Genomic DNA, 21,512 nt, shown 5'->3' with positions numbered 1-21,512 from the left:
TGGAACGTCCTCTTTCCACAATAGAAGCTGCTATTAACATCACTGTCAGTTTCACATTATGAAGAATAGGTTTAGAATATGAAATAGCGTCAGATCATCTGATTGATGGTTAACAAATGGTGACTAAAAAGTAAGAATGAAATCATCTCTGATCTTTATCCTTTTCAATGGAAAGTGGAAACTGGACCCAGAAAGCACAACAAATATGTATCCTTTTGATATGTAAATGTAAAAATATATCAAAACTTTAGTTGTATGAATCCATTTTAGATCTGTATCACTTTCTTAAAAATGTCAGAATAGAGTATTTGTGGTGGGGAGGGTGCATCTTTGTGTTAAATTGCAACTGTCATTTTTATCACCGATCTTGAGTGACTGTTTGTTCTATCATGAGCCAAGGCAGAACGTTTAATGTTTCAGTCAGACTGTAAGCTGTGTTCACTGAACAAGCAGCTAATTTATCAAACAGTTTATATCTGTTTACATCAGCCTCTAACTCAGCCAAGTTAGACAGGAGACACAGGTTATTATGATCGGATGATCACCTTCCATTTAATGCCAAATGACATGGGATATTTACGGCCCCTCATTACTCACCTCAGCAGTGACAGCTTATTGGTAGAGATAATTGGGACCAAATTTGCTGTTCATAAATTCACAATGGGCTCTTCATTAGGTTTTTTAATTACATCTTCCTGTGTAAAAGGTTAAGTGTGGGAGGAGGAAGTGGCTCCCCCACACAAGCTGACCACTACCAACACTTGCCAAATCCCCTTATTGTGATCCCTATCTCTCTCCTTCTCTCAGCCAATTTCTTTTAATCTATCTTTCTTCCTCCCGACTCTCCAGTGCCCGCAGGGAAGTCATTTCCATTGCTCCAGTATGGAGAGCTCAGTGCAGTCTAAGCCTCTTGCAAGCAGCAAGCAGCTATCTTTACTCTGCCCACGGCTACAAGCATCTCTGACAACTTACAGGAAAGACTGAAATACTTCTCTTCTCCGCAGCACTGGGAGAAGAAAAGCTCACTATAAAGTAGCGTACAGACGTTCTCCCCTTTAACTGCTGACCTGCTCACCATAGAACACTATTGGTGCCTCAAGAGTGGAAAACAAACAGAGTTTGATCGATAAATACAGGCTAAATTTAGCATCTCAGCACAGTATGGACTGGATCATTTTGCACAGACATGCTTTTAACACTTGTCTTATCATCCATCACCGTGGGTTTATGTAATATTAGTGTCTACTCATATGATGTGTGGGTGATCTTAGAAGTCTTGTTAAGTGGTCTTTGTATCTTGCATGTTTCAGTGTAGGATGTAGGAGACTCTGTGCTTGAGATAGGTGCAAGAAAAGACACACAGAGGTTGATCTTACAAAATATATATGAAACGACACTCCCAACAGGACTTGAAACAGAAATAAGTTCACTAACCACTGACGAACAATGTTAAACAGACAAGAGCTGAAACAATACAGCACTCTTCATTGTTTCTTTTTGTTAAATTTCTGAGGAGGGCAGAGCAGGGCAAAGAAAATGGACTGCAAATTTTGTTTGTGGTCAAACTAATTCCCAAGCGCCTCTAAAACTACAGCAATCAGTAGTGATAAAACCGAAATGAATGTGGCATCAATCTTTATCACGGCATGTGTTTTCATAGAAGGGGCAATATTCAGCAACCTTTTTATAAATGGATCAAGGTTGCTTTTTAATTAGGGGATCTTATCACTCTACAGAGACCTACAAATGTACTCTGATAGTCAGATAAATTAGTATTTTCACTGTAGATGACTACATAACTAGCACATGTTTAGGTGGTGGATGGAGATGAAATATGGGAGATGTAAGTGCCACCATAGGCATTAATGCCTGAACCAAGTTCCATGACAATACACTCATTAGTTCTGACATTTCACCACCACTTCTCACACAGACGTTTGTATAATACTTGCACAGCTAAAAGAAAAAAATTCAAACAAACCTGAAAAATATACTTTGCTTGTTCATTCTGACCAAACAGAGGCACTTTAGTATCATTATGTCTCTTCGCATATCAATACGACTTCAGCCTCTTACAGAATACAGCATCTTTAGTTAGAATTATGTATTCTATCAACAGTACCTTACAAAACACATCGATTTGAAACTGCTAATGCACCTGACATCAACTGCAATCCCCCGTATCCACCTCTGTATCCTCCAAAAAAGGTGGTGATTCACTACAAAGAGGCATCAGTCCCACCTTGAATAAGCAGTACCAAAAAAAGCTTGTATAAACCAAACACACCAACCTCTTGGACATGTTATATGAAAAGGCAGGGGGATTCATCGTGAATGTCTGCACCATTTGGAGCCATTCAGCCTTGTTAATGTGGAAATATTTGACCAGATAATTGAAACACTATAGGTGCATCCAAGTTGTTAGAATTCATCCAGTAGGGATTTAGAATTGTTAAGCTCTTTCTGAAAATACATTGTGTAATCAAACAAATTACTGGGAAGAAAATCTGGATTTATAAAAAACTAACCTGATCAATACACTATTGATTCTGATCTAAACAAAAGTAGTGAATTTTTTGGGGCAAACATACCATGCAAATTAGCTCCAGTGTTCACAGCATTTTATGCATTAGGCTTTCATAACCTTCACATATAAAGGAACTCTGTGATAATGCCGAAGTTGTAAAAATATAAACAGACCACTGCCATAACTTGAGATCATTTGGAGCTTGAGCGGGTGCACCGTTAAAACCCATCTGTCTACAGACAAATGCAGTGCTGGCCCATCTGGGCTCTTTTTTTGCTATCAGAGACCTTGGGAGCATTCAAGGTTAATGCCCCCTTATTAGGCACAGGCATCAGACCCTGCAATGGCTTCCCCGTAATGTATGAGGTCTGCATGTTAACGAGTACCTTACACCGGTAAAGCAGAGGTTTGCCATCATGCTTCTGTCCTCCATCAATAATTTCGAAACATGCTGCAAGTTTTGCTTGTTTACTTTTTTTTAGGTCCTGAGCAATCTAGGAGTTTTTCTTTTTTTTCTTCTCTCATTAAAAACATTGTCCATGTCACAGGCAGTTTTGTCTGCACCATGAAAATCATTACTTCAGCTCACAACATTTAAACAGCTCTTGCTGTTTGTCTTATGCTCTTGTCTTATGCTGGGAACCGTGTGAGAGGCGGGCCCAAAGTTGTTTTGGTAGTTTGATTGACAGCTCTCTGCTGCTGAGAGCTGTGTTGAGAGGCAGGCTCAGCAGTGTGGAGAAGCTCAGCACTAATTGTATAGTTGTCTGCACCTGTCCTTACCTACACCCTTAACAAATGCACTACTCTGTTCTTTTGTGTTACTGCCCTGAAGAAGGCACTCATGCCGCTATGCGTGTGCCTTGTTTTTAAGATGTCCAAGTAGGACTTGTCAAGTAATAAAGAAATTTTAATTGGGAGTGCCTTAGTCAGAAAAAATTTAAAAAAAAAATTTTTTGAGCTCTTGCTGTTTCTTAGGGAAACGATCGATTGCTTCTTATAAAGTCTGCATCAAAGATATCAACATGGTGTACATCAAAGAAACATCTCTTTTACAAATGCCACCGGATCCTCTCCAAATTGTGATATTCAAGCGGATGAATCGATTAAAGGAAATATACGGAAAAGTTCATTTTTTCGGCCCCTTCCTCACCTCCACCAACACACACCTTCAAAAGTGTCTGACAATGAAAATCCACATTTTTCATCCAAGTAGCCGTCAACTCATTCCCCAGAGTGACAACCAACAAGAAAAGATACCCAGTAATGTCACATCTTCAGGATATATCTCAATGATTGTGGAAGGCAGGGGGAAGTGAACCAATGCTGTTCTTTACTGGCTGCGATTAAAATGTCCTTGAGCGACCTCCAGCTGCTCCACTGGAGCAGTTTAGTGGCCTGTAGTAGAAAAGTCAGTTGTTAGGGAGTTGCTCTCAGCACCATGTCACGCAAGGCTTCAGTTACCCGTAAAGCCCCTTCTGATGCCTGTAACTGTGCACATGTGAAACAGACCATTGCTAAAAAGAGCATATGGGTTCTGTAAGCCTTCAAAGATGAATGAAAAAAGAATGATGGATAACCTTTCTGCTCAAGCGGACACAGCTTGAAAGTAGCTTGCTGGATATTAACGACTGACCTCCCTCGTCTATGTTCGCCTCAATCCATTTTCCATTTCTGATCCCTCAGCAGTAGTCAGGGAGGTAGTTCATCTTCAGAAAGCAATGCTAAAGGCACAGTGGCCTCCTACTGTGTTTATTCAACTAGCGGCATTTGAATCTGACCTGGAGGATTATACAGTACCAAAGTGATGAAGAGGAGGAATGATTTTACTCATACGCATCAGATGTATTCATAAGACTACAGGCCAGGACATACCAAGATTAATATGGCTATGATGAATGCATTAATTCTATTCCTTACATGAATATAAATAAATCAAATATATATATATGTGTGTGTTTGGGTGGGTGGGTGTAGATATCAATCATAGCTTTAACATTTGAAAAATCTTAACTGTTTAGATATTTTAATGGAAAAAGTGTTAAATTGATTTAATTTCATTTGAATATCTTCACCTTTGTAAGGAATCGTGTGTTATGTTGAAGAAAAATATGAACTAACATACTGTAAAAACTTTGTAAGAAATGCAAAGTGATGGCATTACAGTACAGCACAGCCCTTACAGAAACTCCACAGGGCTGTCAACACTGAAGAATGGTCTAGCAGCACCCATTATTATTTCTTGTATTGGGGGTAAAAACTACTGTGACAGCCACAGTTGTCTTTTGCAGTCACCCAGGATTTAGCAACAAGGGTGGAAACTGCTTTGGTGGAACTGGTGGACAAGCATACATTAACCTATCTTCATCGTGTAGGTTAATAGATCAGAAGCATGTGTTTCCTGTGGATAAAGGGCAGTTAACTTGAACATGCTGTCATTGAATGCCGCTCAAACTTAGAGCCTAAATCTCTGTTTCATATAGCTGACATTTGTAGGGACAGACTGACAAGACATGGCATTACAGACTGAATGATGGCATATATGTATATATATGTAAATAAGCACATAGCACTGTTTAGCAACACGCAACAGCTTTTCATGCAGGCTTTTGACACTTTGCATCCAATATTTCGCAACACTTTCCACAGTCAATTTTTATGCCAAACCAAAATCACTTAGCGTTTGCCCTGTTATTGGATGTCTGGTTTTCTTACATCATTTGACTGCCATTGCAGCTGTGATTTTTCATCAATGAGGTTTTTCCAAAACTAAGGAAATATCATCAGTTTTGTTTGTGTAGCATCAAGTAAAATTACAGTGAGGCACTGTACGTTCTTTGTAGTCAATGTGATTTTTTTCTAATTGCACTTTGATCAAGTACCCTCTTGCTCAAATTAATTAAAAAAAATATTTGATGACCCAATGTTGACTGTACGTTTTATTGACACTCAACAAGTAAAGTCAAATAAATTGACTTTATTAATCAACAAATAAATTGTGTCCCTGTTACTTAGAAAAAATGCCCGTTCTGAACAGACCTACACTACACGCACTTACATAGTTAGTACAAAAAAAAATTACCTCACAAATATATGATGTGCATACACTTTAACGTGCTCGAAACACTGACATGGTAAAGTAGAGATTGAGAATTGTCCTTCAGACAGGATAAATGTTATGTATAAACTGCCAAGACATCTTAGAGGGGCTGGAAAAATAATTATTTTCAGCTCTTGTACTTCATTAGCTGAATGTTAACTGCGCTTTTACATGAGAACTTGGCATTTGTTTTATCTTGCATGCACATTTTTTTATATTATGTACAGGAAATAGTGATGGGATAAAATCTGAACAAAGATGAGCCATAGTCGTTTTGTCTGTGCGACCTGAAGCCACGCAGGGCCATGTGCTGTCAGTGCCTTTCTGACTTTCACACTACTTGACTTAATTTATTTCTTCTATTTCTCACTCTCTGTGTCCTTATACAACAGCCTTAAGTCAGTACACATAGCTGATGTGTATTTTTATGCTGCTTCACCATCCTTGAAAAAGAGGGAAAATGGTACTGTAAGTTAAGATTGATCTTCTTTATGACTTAGTGGAGACTAAATGTACGACACTGAAGATTTTTTTTTCCCATTGCAATCACCCACAAGAGTCTACTAACAGCACACCAAATACATTACTTCCCCTATGTGGTGGATCTGCACACACAGTGTATTGGTTTCCCACACAGAAATTAATCCCATTTCTTACATAAGGCAAAGGGTTTGAGTTGTTAAGTGTCACAATGTTTAGATGTGCATGCTTTACTTGGATGCAGTTTGATTTTAGTCAGTAAAATGTTTGCCATTGCAAAGGCTGGCTGTCTTTACTGACTGTTTTGAGGCACAAAGGTACAGCTCCTCATGTAGGCAAGCTAAACTTCCCCTCCAGCAGTGCCTGACAGAGAGGGAAATGGTCTGTCATTTAGTTCATCTGTATTCCACAGAAAGCTGGAGCTTATGTGATTCAGATGAAGTCTTTGGGAGCTGTTAAATTGGTCTGGCATAGCAGGACATCAACAAGAATTTGAACAGTTCTGGTACATTTCAGGGTAAAAGCACTTCTTGAAGTTATTCAAATTTCTATGTAATTGTTGCACCTTTCACATTATTTTGATTTAGATTCTGTTGCATTATTGTAGCACAGGGGAAGATATTCAAGTGGAAGTTATGCTCACAGGAATAAACTATTTTTTTTATTGTGATAATAAAATACATGGTTTAAGAAGATGCAAAATAGCCACTCAAGTGTGGGACTTCAGCGTTTTGATCCGCAGATAATTTATGTTGGGAACTATGAGGTGTGATCAAAAAGAGAGAGCACCTATAGCTAGCAAAAATCATTTGTTATTTTTTGACTATTACTCTATTGTTGTCTCCTCGTGCAGCGACATGCCGCTCACAGAAGCACGGGGGGTGATACTTCCTTTAAGATTTCAGAGTAAAAAAAAAGAAGAAGAGAATTGTATATGAAGTTAGACATTTAACATTTAGTTTGATTCTCTGACAGCTCCTCAGCTCTCCAGGGAAGCCAAAAAACATGGAGGCATAAAGACTGAAAATCCTCTGTGGTCACAGTTTAATGAAAAAGATAAATAAAGTGTGGTGAGCCAGGTTTTTTTTTTCTTCCGTTACATTGGCTTGATTGCAGCCTCGTGCATAACCTTTCCTTCACATGTTCAGATTAAAATGTTCAGTTCAGTTGAAAGTGTTTGGATTGTTTGTTTTATCATTGTTTTATCATTCAGCTTTTTATGTCAGTTTCCTTTAGTTTGTATTAATAGTGGTATATTATGATGAGGTGCTGAGGCCAGGTGATATTGTGTTGACTCAGTGAGTCAGATTTGTGCTAATATTGCCTTAAACATTGGGCCCTTTTGTTATTTTATTATTGCCAATATTATTTTTCTTGGCACTGTGAATTTGTCTCTTAAGATTAGGGCTGAGGGCTGTCAAGGTTGAGATCTCTTTTAACATCCAGAAGGGTCTAAGGTAGACCAGTAAGCTCAAAAGACCTGAACCGTTGGCCCTGCAATCCTTCTAATATGCGCCTATACTTACAGCATGAGTTTTTTGGGCCACACCAGTATTATCGACACATGTTCTGTTCACCAGATTTGGCCACGTGCGATTTCTTCCATGACGCATGAGTCAAAGATGTTCGGTGGAAACTTAAAACGAGGAATTTCTTTTTGCTTTTTGAAGTCCCAGCCTCTGAACTTAGCTCACACATTTTATATAGATATGTAAGAGAGAAAAAAGCAGGCACACATATTTATATTATGTTATACTGATATTTTCATGAAAAAAAAAATCACAAAGCCTGAACTATTTTTATTTTTTATTTTGATTCTGATTCAAACTATAGTCTTTGAATTAAAAACTGATAAAATGAGGAGCTCAAACAGCAGTAAGTGAGTCATTTTTACTGAAGCTGTACTGTGGAAGGCATGACATTTCCTGCAACAGCTCTATCTGTATGTTAATGCACTGACCGTATTTTTCCATTTGGAGCATGCTGTCCTAAAAATACGATAGTCAAATTCAGGCCAGCACTTGATCTACTGACTGAAAACAGGGTAAGTTGGGTCAGTTTTCTGAGGCAGCACAGACGGTAAAGCTGCAAAGTTCTGACACCAGCGGCGTTTATCATTCAAAAATTAAACTGTTACGTTAGCTAAAAAATAACAACAAATAGACTTGTTTTAATAATTAATAATGTGTTGTAATACTTGTGTCCTACAACTTGTCTCTAAAAACCATGTGTTCCTTTTTGTAATGTACATGATATCTAAAAGAGCTGTTGGAAGTTGTGTGAGACTCTCAAAGCTTGGCTTTTTATCTCTGGAAATGAATGCAACTTTAATTAATCTGTTAATAATAAATAGTCCAGCGTTGCTTCTGAATTCATGAGTTCAGCTTAAGTAAAGTACATAGAGTGCTCTTGTCCTAGGAATGATTTTTAACTAATTATGGAAGATGTGTCTTGAAAAATTGCAAGTCTTTAGGGGATTATGGGCTAATCTCAAAACAAAAGGCTTACTGCATTTAAAAGCAAATGTAATTAGTGTATCATAATGAATCATTCACCAAGACCAATTTTCTAGTCTGTCCTCCTCTACCTCATCCTTTTGACAGCATTTATAGATACAAATGTGCTACAGTGGATGTGATAGGCTTATTAATGCTGACAATGTATTCGAAAGCCATCAGATCATCGTCAGTTACATAAAGCTTTCTCTTTGTTTCTCATTTATGCTTCCAGGCACACATGTACACTTCATTATGGCTCACACATGCAGCATCAATGACACTGAAACAAAGTATTCCCACTCTATTTTTATATTTAACGGTGATTATTCATGTGGTCTTCCAGAATGATTCACTGTTGCATAAAATCTCACATCTACTTAAAGGATTTTGGTTCTGGTTAAGTAAAGATTTTTTTCTCTTTTTTTGAAACGCACTGAGCTATTTTTCCAAGAGATCAATCAATTCAGTGAGCAGCGATAGAACATGCCTCAAAACCTCTTTCAGGTTTGGTTTTTAATGCAGAGGATATGAAGAGATTACCAAACATAACATCCTCCCTGCTAACTGTTATGTGAGCTGCAGTGTCGTCCATGTTTGATGGATGGGGCCTTTAATGTGTTACAGACACTTTGAAGTGATGGAGATAGCAGCTTTCACGACAGCTCTGGACCCTCTGTTTTCCAGTTCGTGTCTCCCAGCTGGCAGCACGGCAGAGGAAAAGAGAGCGCGCTGCCGTGTTTGCCGGAAGAAATCTCATCTCTAACATCATTCAATATTTTTCAATTGTATTAAAAAGCACACAGGAAGAAGGATGATTATTGAAGTTGCTGTTGCGAGAGATCATGTGGGATTTAATGAGAGGCTCTTCAATGAGATGTGACTGACAGACAGGGATACTCCACTAAAAAAAAGAAAAGAAAGAGGGATGTGTTAGTCACCATCATGCTGACTGCGACAGGAATGCAATTCCAGCTGTGACAGAGACACTTTGACAATGAGTAACTGCAATAGTCTGAACTGGCTCATATGCATGTTTTTGTCACCATTTCTAATTATACACAAAAATATACTGATCAGCCAAGATAGAATTGAAATTGCAAAGGTCTGAATTTCTTGCAATGTGTGATGATGAAGATTTATTTTGGACATTTGTAGTGTTTGGACAACACATAGACATATAACTTATAGAATCAAACTGCAATATTGCTGAATATATTTGCCAAAAACTAGATGAAAAACTGAGGATCTTAATCTCTCTTATACTATTATACTAATGTACTTTTTAAAATTCTTAAAAAACTAACAATGTCTAAACACAACAGCTGTCTCCGGTTTTATTATTCAGTGGTTTCGTGGAGCATTCCTTCTTCCAGACTTCCCATTCCATGTAGATTTTGTTCAATAATAAAGTCATATAGTCCTGAGAGGGCACTGTCACTTGAAATTGGCTTGGGCTCATCTTCTCAGAAAGACAATCTGGTCTCTAAAGATCAGATTTTAATAAGCTTGCAGGAAAGAAAAAAAAAAAACGAAACTCCGGAGGAGAACCATATGGTCTCTTGATACTTATATTGATGCACTGTGTTTGCTTAAATTGAAGCAATAGATAAAATACTGAAGCATCTCCATTATACACTACTGTTGAGTCCTGTAATGATGCTCAGTGTTCAGCTACACTGACCTGAAGCTTAACATCAGTATATTAGCATGACCACAGTGTCTATGCTATCACACTTATCTTCAGTCGTTACAATGTATAGCTTGATAATCAATTTAGTTCAACATTTTGTTATATCGATTAAAAAAAAAGAACTTTATTGAAAAGTGCTGTTAAAGAGTAGGATTTCATTCTGGACTTGAACTGACTGACCTGAGTGAGTGAAGACTGTGAGTTTGTTTTTGATGTGATATGTTTGGGATCGTAAACTTTCCCAAGCTTTCTCCATACTTTTCCCCACCTAATACTCTGCCATAGGTTGATTGTAGTTTCATCTGTCCAAAAAAAGCGGTTCCGTAACTGCTCTGGCTGTTTTTAACAAAGTCTTATCTGGCTTTCAATAGTTTGTACCTTGTGGCGAACCCTGTGCTTTTACTCCTGTTAAGACGTCTCTGAAAGACAGTGAACTCGGATAAAGACAAGCCTAAATCCAAAGAGTTTCCTTTACTTGACTGTATGTTTTGAAAATAATTTTCCCCCCATGGAAAGGATTCTGGAACCATCTTTCTATTATGTTTCTGCGCTCTGGTAGGTTCTTCTTTTCAGAATGCACATAACTATGAATTTTCCTTAGGAAAATCCTTGCGATCTTTAATGGGGTTGTTCAGTTTGTTTTCCTTCTCCAGATGCATTCGGTTTCCTTGGCGCCGTGTTATCGATTCACAGCAATAGCGTCCAAAGACAAATGCACTTGGAATCAACTCCAGACCTTTTTCTTGTATGAATGTTGAAAAAAATAAATCAAATTAATAGACACCTACATCTTAACATCAAACACTTATAAATACTAAACAGCTTGTTGCAAGTTGGATTTGATTCTAAAATTAAACCAAGTTGAGCCCATATTGATGAAATGATTGAAACTTTTGTTATAGGATAAAAAAAAAAGAAAAGTAGTCAGCCAAATTCAATGTTCACAGTTTCTTGACTTGAACCAGGCTTGTGGTTTGGCTGTTTGAACTTTAATCCCAGCACTCACTTTTCACTCCCCCTACATCCTTGTAAAAAGGAGATGAACTAGCCTCAGCCAGACAGACTCTGCTTGAGGATGGCATGAATCACTAAAAGTCAGCACAGAAATTAAGATTTCAGGGCCACATTATCACCCAGAAGGGATAATAACAGGCCTGGCTCTTTACTTGATAGATTTTGAGTGAGCCAAATAGTCCATAAATTTGGTGCATGGAGTCATAAATGTCAGGAAAACAGACGAATTCCTCCAGCATGGTGGCAGTGCAAAGGACTGCCAAGGTAGTATTGAATGGAGATTAAGAATAAGACTGAAAGATATGAAACAAAATAAACTAATTTATAAATAGGTGTGAGGTTGCTGGGTGTGTGAAGAGTAAAGGAGAATGTGTATGTGCCTTTGCATGTAAGTTGATCACTGAAGGAGAAGGAGGAGTGAAGAATACAGATGCGGCACTGAGGGAAGGAGAGTGTGTTAAGGTGTGTGGAGACAAGGATCACATTGCATATCTCTCCGATACGGTTTGAAGTCACATACCGTGTTGAGAGCCGTATTTGAAAGTGACGTCCGACAGTAGCCGTGGATCAATACGTACACAACTGAACAAGTGTAGTAACAGTCAGTTTGGATTTCACCGTTTGGATGAAAAAAAAAATAACACTATGACAATAATTAAAACTCTACTCATAGAATTCATATGCAGCCTTTCCACATCCCCATTTATGCCTCAGCAGTTGTAGTCCCTCTGTGTCCAAATAGAATCCACCGTGAAGGAGTGCATTGTTTCTGTGGGTGACACTGAAATGATGATGGAATGTGGTTGCTATTGGAGAACTTGAATGAATCGGTACACCTGACACAATAACTATTAATGTTTGAATGGTATGTTGTCCAAAAATAATAATTAAGCAACAGGAAAGTTAATTAGGGATCATCTTGTGCTGCTGATGTATGAATATAATACAGACCATCTCTCGGATGATTTTCTTAATTAAACAGAACACTTACTAGAAATCTTACTGGACCTTCAGTCCGAACACTGGGATGGTCCTAAAACCAACTACTCACAAGACTTATGGCGTCTGTGCTTCAAAGACCCGATATGCAAATAAAACTAATTAAATACTAAGTGAGTAGAAACAAGCTGTGAACATAATAACACAGAATAGAACAGTAAAACAGATCGTTTGATACATTTGAGATAACATCAATAAGTTTTGCTCCAACAAATCTGGAACTTCTCTAAAAACTATTTTGCCATGATATATATAGATTAGACAAGTGGTGGCACATGTAAGCTACAAACAATCCCTTTACATTCAGCTCAGTGGGTTTTAATAGTTTAAGATTGACTTTGTGTTTTTGAATTGAAGGTGCCACCTAAAATGGATCAGCTGAGGAAATGCAGACACCACCAGATGCTTCCCTGCTTCAACACACCTGATTCAGATCAATGCCTCATTTGCTGGTTTGTGCAGAATTTAACAATCTTTCAAAGAGATCCATTTAATCTGAATCAGGTGTGTTGAAGCAGGGGAACATCTAAAACCTGCAGGACAGCGGCCCTCGAGGACTGGAGTTTAACATCCCTGTCTTAGAGTATAAAGTCATAGACTTCCTTGAGCGCCTTCTAAATGGAGAGCTATCCAATCTTGACAAGTTGGATTCAGGAAGTGAGACCACAAGTTCAGGATATAAGGCCTCTCCCTGAAGTACAGTATGATACGGTTGACCACATGCCAAATTATGACAAGAATCAAATCAAATCAAATTTATTTGTATAGCACATTTCATATACAAAACAATTCAAAGTGCCTCACATGAAATAAAAGCATTGCAGCAGGGAGTGGAAGAAGCATTAAAAATATATGAAAGAATATAAAGAGACACAATTTAAATAATTTAAATGAATTTAAAAACGAGGTAGTCCACAGTCCAGATAATTTAAAAGATACCGTGCAGATTTCATGCATAGACACATGAGAAAATAAATGTTTTTAACTTAGATTTAAAAATGTCTACATTTGGTGAAAGTTTAATCTCCACTGGCAGTTTGTTCCACTTGTTTAGAGAAGATAGAGGCGACCAGATGCAAGAGATCAAACTGCACAGGAAAAACACACGTCTTTTGTGACAAATGCAACATCCACCTTTGCTTTGTGCCACACCGAAACTGCTTCAAGGCTGCTCATCGCAAATGAGTGAATACATGAAAATATTCAGTGATGTATTTTCAATTTAGTCCTTGGATGATCAGTTGTTAGCTTACAATATCAAAAGTAAGGCAATGCATTTGAAGTTCTATGATACATTACTGAATGCCAAACTGATTTCTTTAAATTATTCATATTCATACAAGTTCATAGTTTAGGGTTGTACAAGACATACATATATAAAAAAATATGCAGACATCAACTTACATATGTGTAAAGCCATAACTAATTAGTTGTTACATGATTCCAGTGTTAAAAACATGGTCTTTTTTCATCGAAGTTTTCATGATATTCTACGCTTGTTTAGTCGCAGCGTCCATTGTAATGGACATGACAAAATACTAATAAAAACATGAATTGGCAAAAATGTCTTTCTTCCCCTTTATTTCTATGTTGGAAAAGAGTCAAATTCAGCTGGATAAAATTTCTTTTGCTCAGCAGAAAAAAAAAAAATCAGGTCTGAAGGGGTTAAAGAGATCGCAGAGCCAGGAGTAACAAGAACTTCAGAAAAAGAGGCAGCTCAAGAGAGAAAGAGACAACTTTGTCTCTTTCCTCCAGTGGAGTACAATCACAGCGAGGGAAGGAGGCAGACCATTGTGTCATCTGGGATCACTGAGCACTCTAATAGGCTTGAGTTTCGTCAGTTGGGCTCGGCTCAGGCCGACTTGGCTGCAGAGTTCTCTGCCTTCTCCCTGCCAACAACAGCACATGGGAATATGATTCTCCAGCAGACCCAGAACAATCCTAGAAGGTCTCACTTAGCTTGCTTTAAAAGAGAAAGAGATGGTAGCTTCATGATTCCCAGAGGCTTCATACTGGCATAATATTTGCCCACTGGTTCATATTGGGACTCAAATAGTCTTGACACTGGACCGCTCTCAGCCAGCTCAACACTGGATAGAAGCTGTTTCATTTGTACCTATTTTTATTCTTACTGGAATGTTGTCTGACTGTACTCAGTTTTTGATGTTTGATATCCTACACTTACATACGTACACATGCATGCTGTATTGCTCTCTACCGTATAGCAGGGACAATAGCTGTTCTTGTCCTCTTGTACAACAAGCAATCCCACCATCAGGATTTTGTTGTAGGACAATTGTCACAAATGACACAAATTCAAAAATCCCTCTGAATTCAGCACAAGACTGAAGATTTGTTCAACTTCCTGCCAAATTTTAACAATCACTGTGTTTCGTAGTGACATCTCCAGAATAACATCACTGCTTTTCTGCCAAAAAGTCATTCAGGTTTCCAGAGACAGACTCACAAGTCTCCAACTATCCAATCCTGTCAAATCACTCATGAAATTAGAATCCAACCTCCTGGATACACCAACAGCAACTATTGCAGCCACTGTAGAGAATCAGCGGAGGAGAAAGCCTTGTTCAACTTAACCAGTTGTAAAAGATCACTTTGTTTTCTCCGTATTTACCAAGGACTGAAACTACTATGATAAAAGATAAAAACACAAATATATAATGGCTTAATAAGTACATTTGTACATGCTACTAAAATATAATAGAATAAAAATGATATGCAGTAATTTGTACCAAATTTAAGGTAAAGAAATTTGCACTAAAGAAAAAATGGACCAGACTCAGTGATTAATTCCCTATACTCCCTATATAGATCAGTGAGCAGTGCTGACCAACATGTAATTGGGGTCATCAGGTGGGCATAAATTAGTTATATGTTATTCTGCTTTAATTTTCAATTGTATTCAGAAGCAACTAAATGCACCAGTTCAGCTAATTTCTGCCACAGTCTCATACCAACCTCTGAAATGACTGCAAGCATAGGCTGGCTAATGTGGTGATATGGCTGTACTGTAAAGAAATCAGAAGCCCCAGAAGCCTCAGAAGATGCTGTTATGTATAAATATTCATCACCTTGTTAATAATCCAACTATCACCAGTAGCTTTCTTCATGTTTCAAGCCAGAGTACGTAATGCATATGAAAAGTAAGTCACCTCGGTGAAGATGTTGAACCAGTCATCAAGTAGTGACAGCAGCAACTTGAGCAAATCAAAGGTAAAGCAGGTCATAAAGTAGTGCGAGAAACCGAAACATTTAACAAAGAATGACTTGTACCTGGTTGGGGAAACTTGTTTAGAATATACTTCATCTCTTTGTGGTATCTAGCATGTTGGTGACTCCATACATGTTGGTGACTCAGACGATCAAATTTTACATGACGACTCAATTTAGCCTTCATTACACTCACTTGGTGAATCGGGCGGCAAAAGACCTGAGCTCATTCTTAGTCGGGTCATTTTAGTAAGATTGTCAGCTTGGGAAAACAATGTAAAATAAAATCAATGTAACTTTATCCCGCGGTAACTATTTGTGGTCACTGTGGGATTCTTGACCAATAATGGGGCCTTATAGCCGAACCCACAGTGAAACCTATAGCCTCACTAGATAAACAGCCTGAATGACAATCAGTCCATGCTCGTCATGTACTGCATTACAGCAGCTTTTTATCAAACTAACATGTATAGAAGCAGTCTAGCTTTTATGTGGGATTGTTGTGTGTAGTATTTTCTTTGCTGTGTCATTGTTAACTGGATTATTGGACTTCAGTATGCTGTGACTGCATTTGCAGCCATTCTGTCATAATACACTGATTGGTGTGTCTTGACTTCACAAAAGTTGTCCACAGTGTGTTACTCATGCATGCTGTGTCACTCCAGTAAGTATTTACAGTCAGTAGAAACTTAACTAGCCCTTTGAACATCTGCATTGTCAGTTTTTAATGAATGCTTCTCTTCTTATTTTTATTATGACAACTATTTTGTGCCAATTTCAGCATGCAGCTGAGCTGGTGCCAATTCTGGAATCTAAGGAAAATGCATTTCTATGTCATATAAAATAGGCCGTGCAAACCTCTGAATTTGGCTTGCTTGGTCACAGCTAAAGAGTGTTAACGTAAGAAAGCTGGATTAATAAATGCGTTCACATTTAACTTTGTTCTGTGCTTTTGATTGTTTTTGACACTGCTCTGACAGCTGCAGAGTCTGCAGTAAACTACATGTATTGGTCTTTTTTTTTCTTTTCTATTTCTCTTTCAATCTATTCAAAGGATGCGACCATAGAAACGGAAGTCTTTTGCCATTTTACCACACGGTTTTATTGGCCTATTCAGCTTGTGACCAAGGACGCTCTCTTAATTTGTTGGGGTTTTTGAAAGAAAGAATTACAAACAAAAATGCCCATCTCATTATGACACCAGATGGTCATTCATCAGTGTTTCTAAATGACAGTGATGCCACAGTGAGTATGATGGGTTTCTCATGGTGAGGTAGATGAGTATAACTGCAGATTAAAGCGCAGGTGTTTACTTTATAATGGCAATTCATTAGATCATAACAGCTTTTGTAATATTCTTATGACACAAACTCCTCCAGCTCCTCATTCATTATCTATTCATACCGCTGGGGATAAAACCGAAGTGGTGAATAGGTTTGAAGTGCTCAAAGAGATAAATGACTTTTGGATCATCTAATTTTGTTCTATTCTTTCTTTCTGTCTCTGTTGAACTCCTTGCAGATGAATTCAAAGCCTTGCTGAAGCGCTTGCCCACTGACCAGTTTCTGAATGTGTCCACGATTGCCAAGTTCTGGTCTGCTGACCTGTCCCTCCAGAAGCGGTACACCCAGCTGGAGGCCAGCACTGGACTGGTTTTGGGAAAAGCCCAGATAATCGTCAGGAAACTATTCACTCTGAGCAAACGGTGTCCCAAACAGCCGCACATCAGTCTGCCCCGAGAAAGGTAAGCCACTGGGGTAAAAAGCACAAGTTGTTACTGATGGGAGGCTAGGTGGTGGATTTGTTTGGAATCATTACAAGTGTACACATTAGGGCATAACATCACATGGTTAGAAATCCAAACCTCTTCAATATTGATTCAGGTAAGAAAACAATCAATATTAAGACCAAAGCACATTTTTACAACACGGCCATCTCCGTCATGGACCCCGTTTTTACTCTTCAGATGCAGTCACCCTCACAACCAGAGGTTGCAAATTGTTGGAGCGTAATCATACTTCATACGTTCCTAAATGAACATACTGGACACGGGCATATTTTTGGAAGGAGGACAGTCTTGGCACACTAGAAAGACAGTGACGACTACAGTTTATACGGACAGGGATGTGGGAAACATAACTATGGGCTGTTTGCAAGTCATTGTCACCACCTCAATGGTCATTTTATTTATTATATTTAAAAATATAAATATATATATAAAAAAATATTAAATCTGTCTTTACTGTAATGAGTCTAGCATGTACTGAACACTTTTACATTGTTGTAGTCTGATCTAAGTAGTGCCACAGCACTGGTCATTTCTTCAGAGGTGTACATGAACCTGTGTAGAAAACTTGTAGTAATTATACATTATGGAATGAAGCTTGACTATTCGCTACTAGTTTGAGAATTTCCATAAAGTATTGTTGCAGGGAAGCTTTATCTTCATTTGTCTTTTGTTAGACTATTCGATCTCCCAATTTAATTTTACCATTAAAATCAAGCTTTTCTTTTTAGTTGAACTGCATTTTAATATATTAAATTCAGTACAATTTAATTCAATTTAATTCAATTACTACGCTTGACTACTCATCATCCACCATAAGTTAGGGACTGTCTCAAAAGTATTAGGGCAGAAGATCTTTTTTGTTATATTTCTCCTATATGTATATTTGATTTACCCATTTTCCATTCACACAGCCAATATATTTTTCATTGACAACCTCTACTTATAAAAGAAATAACACAATATGACCAATGAATTAACAGATTATTGCAGATAATGAAGTAGAGCAACATAACCGGAGAAGGAAGATAAATCCAGAGAGAAATGAGAGACTATTAAATTAGAAAAGGACACTTGTAGCGCATGGTTCCTGTTTCTTTCGAGCTGTATATCTCGGATTTCCATTACTGTTGATTCCTTGGTCTCCTACACCAGTGACCTGGCAAGCTGATGGAGCTGCATGGAGTGAGATGCTATCCACTGTAAATCTTATACCACACTGGCTTTTTACATCAGATATCAAGGTTCGTAAAATCTCAGAGTATATAATCCTCTTGCATAAAATCGCCATCACATGTGGTTGCATTTATTTGGTAAAAGACGCATCAGTGAAGTCTTATCTCTTCAGCTGCAAAAAAAAATACACCTAGGCAAGAAAACCAGCTCCATGAGGTCGAGAAAGCTGTTTCGTAAGTGTCCTGAAAGGCTGGAATTTGTGTAGCCTGCATTTTGTGATGAAACTTAAAAACAAGGAGACAAAAAAGACAGCTAATACTGAATGGCACATTTGTCGGAAAAAGTGTTCTCGAAGCACTTCTCGAAAGGGCTTTTTTTTCTGAAAGTCTGCATTTGTGCAGGGATATTAGGAATTTAAGCACACATTTCTACACGTCTCCCTTTCTTCTTAAAATAACAACTGCTAACTGCCTCTAATAAAGGCCCATATTAGAAGGACACCTTTATTTATAATTTTCATTGTTGTTAGGTTATGATTTATTGACTTTTTTTGTTGATGAAGTCAAGTTTATTTGTACAACACCTTTTTCAATTAAAAATGACAAAGTAAATAATAATAAGACAAATAAAATCATTAATGCAGATGATAGAAGAACAGTTAAGGACATAAAAAATAGAAACGTGCCATAAACCTCAAAGTAAAAGTTTGTCTAAGCAAAAAATAAAAGAATGTATTCAGTTACATTTTAAAGGAATCAACAATACAATGTAAAATACCTACAGAATCTTCTCGCGAGTACATGAGGATTCTGAGTGACAGAACGCTCTGGCGGTCATCCAGGATTCATAGAACCGTAGTTACATACGTAACTTTCGTTCTATTTCATCCTTACTGACCGCCAGAGGCGGTGCTTTCAAGCACTGGATGACTCATACCAGAAAAGTCACGAGGAATCCAGCACCTACTCACTTTACTGAGAGGAAGCAGCAGAGTCGGGCAGCAGGACCACAGCCAACGGGTGGGGAGTGGCAACATTCACTCGATAGAACCTGGAGAAGGTACTCGGTGATGCCCATGATGCTGCCTCACAGATGTCCTCCAGGGGAACGCCCCGTAGGGCTGCCCATGATGTCGAGACAGCTCTGGTGGAGTGGCAGCTCACCCCAGCTGGCGGGGGGTGCCCACTTCCCTTATATGCCTGGGTGATGGCGTCCACCACCCAGTGGGACAGTCGCTGTTTAGAGAGCGCACAGCCCCTCCGAGGGCCACCATAGCAGAGGAAGAGCTGGTCCGACTGCCTGATACCGGCAGTCGCGGCCACGTACAGGGCACAGTAGTCGTAACCTGTCCTCCCCCTCCGGGGGAACAAACTGTGCCAGGTGGATAGGTCTGTTGAGTTTCGACGAAGACAGCACCTTCGGGAGAAAGGCGGAGTTCGGCCATAGGGAAACCCCCGAGCCATCCGAGTTCCACCTCATGCAGGAGTCGCTCACTGACAGAGCATGCAGCTCCCCGACGCGCTTCGCTGATGCGATAGCGAGGAGAAAGGCAGTCTTAGCGGAGACCTACCTCAGCCCTGCCTGAGCAAGGGGTTCAAAGGGAGGCGAGCACAGAGCGCCGAGCACCAGGTGCAGATCCCATGGCGGGGTGCGCCGCACTCGTGGGGGGCGCAACCGCTGTGCACCTTTCAGGAAAAGGGACACCAACCTGTGGCTCCCCACCGTGTCGTTATCCACTCGAGCATGCCGAGAGGAAATGGCTGCCACATACACCCTCAGGGTAGCGGGGGACCGGCCGCCATCCAGGAGTGACTGGAGGAACTCCAGAATCTTAGGGACAGGACAGTGCACAGGGTCCTCACCCCTGTCCAAGCACCATGTAGTGAACAGCCGCCACCTCTGTTCATAAAGCACCCGGGTAGAAGGCGCCCTCGCGTTTAGGATGGTATGGCAGACATCGCCAGAGCACTCAGTCAGCAGCGGGTCGGGCCCTGCAGTGGCCAGACCCACAGCTGCAGGCGGGAAGGGTCGGGATGCCAGATCTGACCCTGCCACTGAGACAGGAGATCCCTCCTGTCGGGGAGGCGCCATGGGGAACCGCTGCAGAGCCTGTGCAGCAGTGGAAACCACGTCCTCCCTGGCCAAAAGGGGGCTACCAAAAGCAGCCTGTGGCCCTGCTGGAGGATCCTCTGTAGTGTAGGGACTATCAGAGGGATCGGCAGGAAAGCATAGAGGAGAACCTCTGGCCAGTCGTGGGCAAGAGCATCCTGGCCCAGAGGACTGCTCTCCTCTGTCCGGGAGAACCAGAGGGGGCAATGGGTTGACTCTTCTGAGGCAAAGAGGTCCACGTTTGCTCTGCCGAAGGTGGTCCAGATATTGAGCACCACCTCCGGATGAAGCTGCCACTCCCCCGGGGGAGGCTTGCAATGGGAGAGCAAGTCCGCCGTCTGGTTTCGTTCCCCGGGCAAATACGTTGCCCTCAGGCTGGCTAGGCGTGGTGCTGCCCACAGCAGGAGGTCCTGGGATGCCTGCAACAGCAGTGCAGACCTGGTGCCACCTTGGTGGTTTATGTGGGAGACGGCCGAAACATTGTCCGACCGCACGAGTACATGTCGGTCCCTCAAGAAAGGGAGGAAAGCCTGCAACGCCCTGTGCACAGCCCGCAGCTCCAGTGCGTTGATATGCTGCGAGCGGTCTCGCGCCGGTCACAGCCCCTGGGCTGTCCGGTTCTGCCACACGGCGCCCCACCCCGAGAGGGAGGCATCCGTCGTGACTGTCTCCCGACGGGATGCAATGGAGCCCATGGGCATGCCCTGGAGGAGAAACGAACGCTTCCTCCACGGGGCCAGGGCAAGAAGGCAACGGTGGGACACCGCGAGCCTCCTGTGCCGGTGTCTCCTGGCATCCAGGTGAAAGCTGTGCAACCACCTCTGGAGGGGACGCAGCGACAGCAATCCTAAAGGGACCACGGCAGCCGCAGCTGTCAGTGTCCCCAGGACGCGTAAGAACTCCACGTA

At 40.2% G+C, this 21,512-nt stretch overlaps 1 protein-coding gene across 2 annotated transcripts in view; it reads left to right on the top strand.

Moving 5' to 3' along the window:
* brinp2 (bone morphogenetic protein/retinoic acid inducible neural-specific 2) overlaps positions 1 to 21,512 on the top strand; it is a 244,119-nt gene that overhangs the window by 210,080 nt on the left and 12,527 nt on the right. For both annotated transcript variants that reach the window (XM_075483744.1, XM_075483745.1), the window contains one exon: positions 17,055 to 17,277. In XM_075483744.1, coding sequence (XP_075339859.1) covers positions 17,055 to 17,277 — 223 coding nt within the window. The remainder of the gene's footprint in view (positions 1 to 17,054; positions 17,278 to 21,512) is intronic.

Source organism: Odontesthes bonariensis, chromosome 14, assembly GCF_027942865.1.
Source record: "Odontesthes bonariensis isolate fOdoBon6 chromosome 14, fOdoBon6.hap1, whole genome shotgun sequence".
Taxonomy (NCBI): domain Eukaryota; kingdom Metazoa; phylum Chordata; class Actinopteri; order Atheriniformes; family Atherinopsidae; genus Odontesthes; species Odontesthes bonariensis.
The sequence above is the reverse complement of the archived record's forward strand: the minus strand, read 5'-3'. Positions and strand labels throughout refer to the sequence as shown.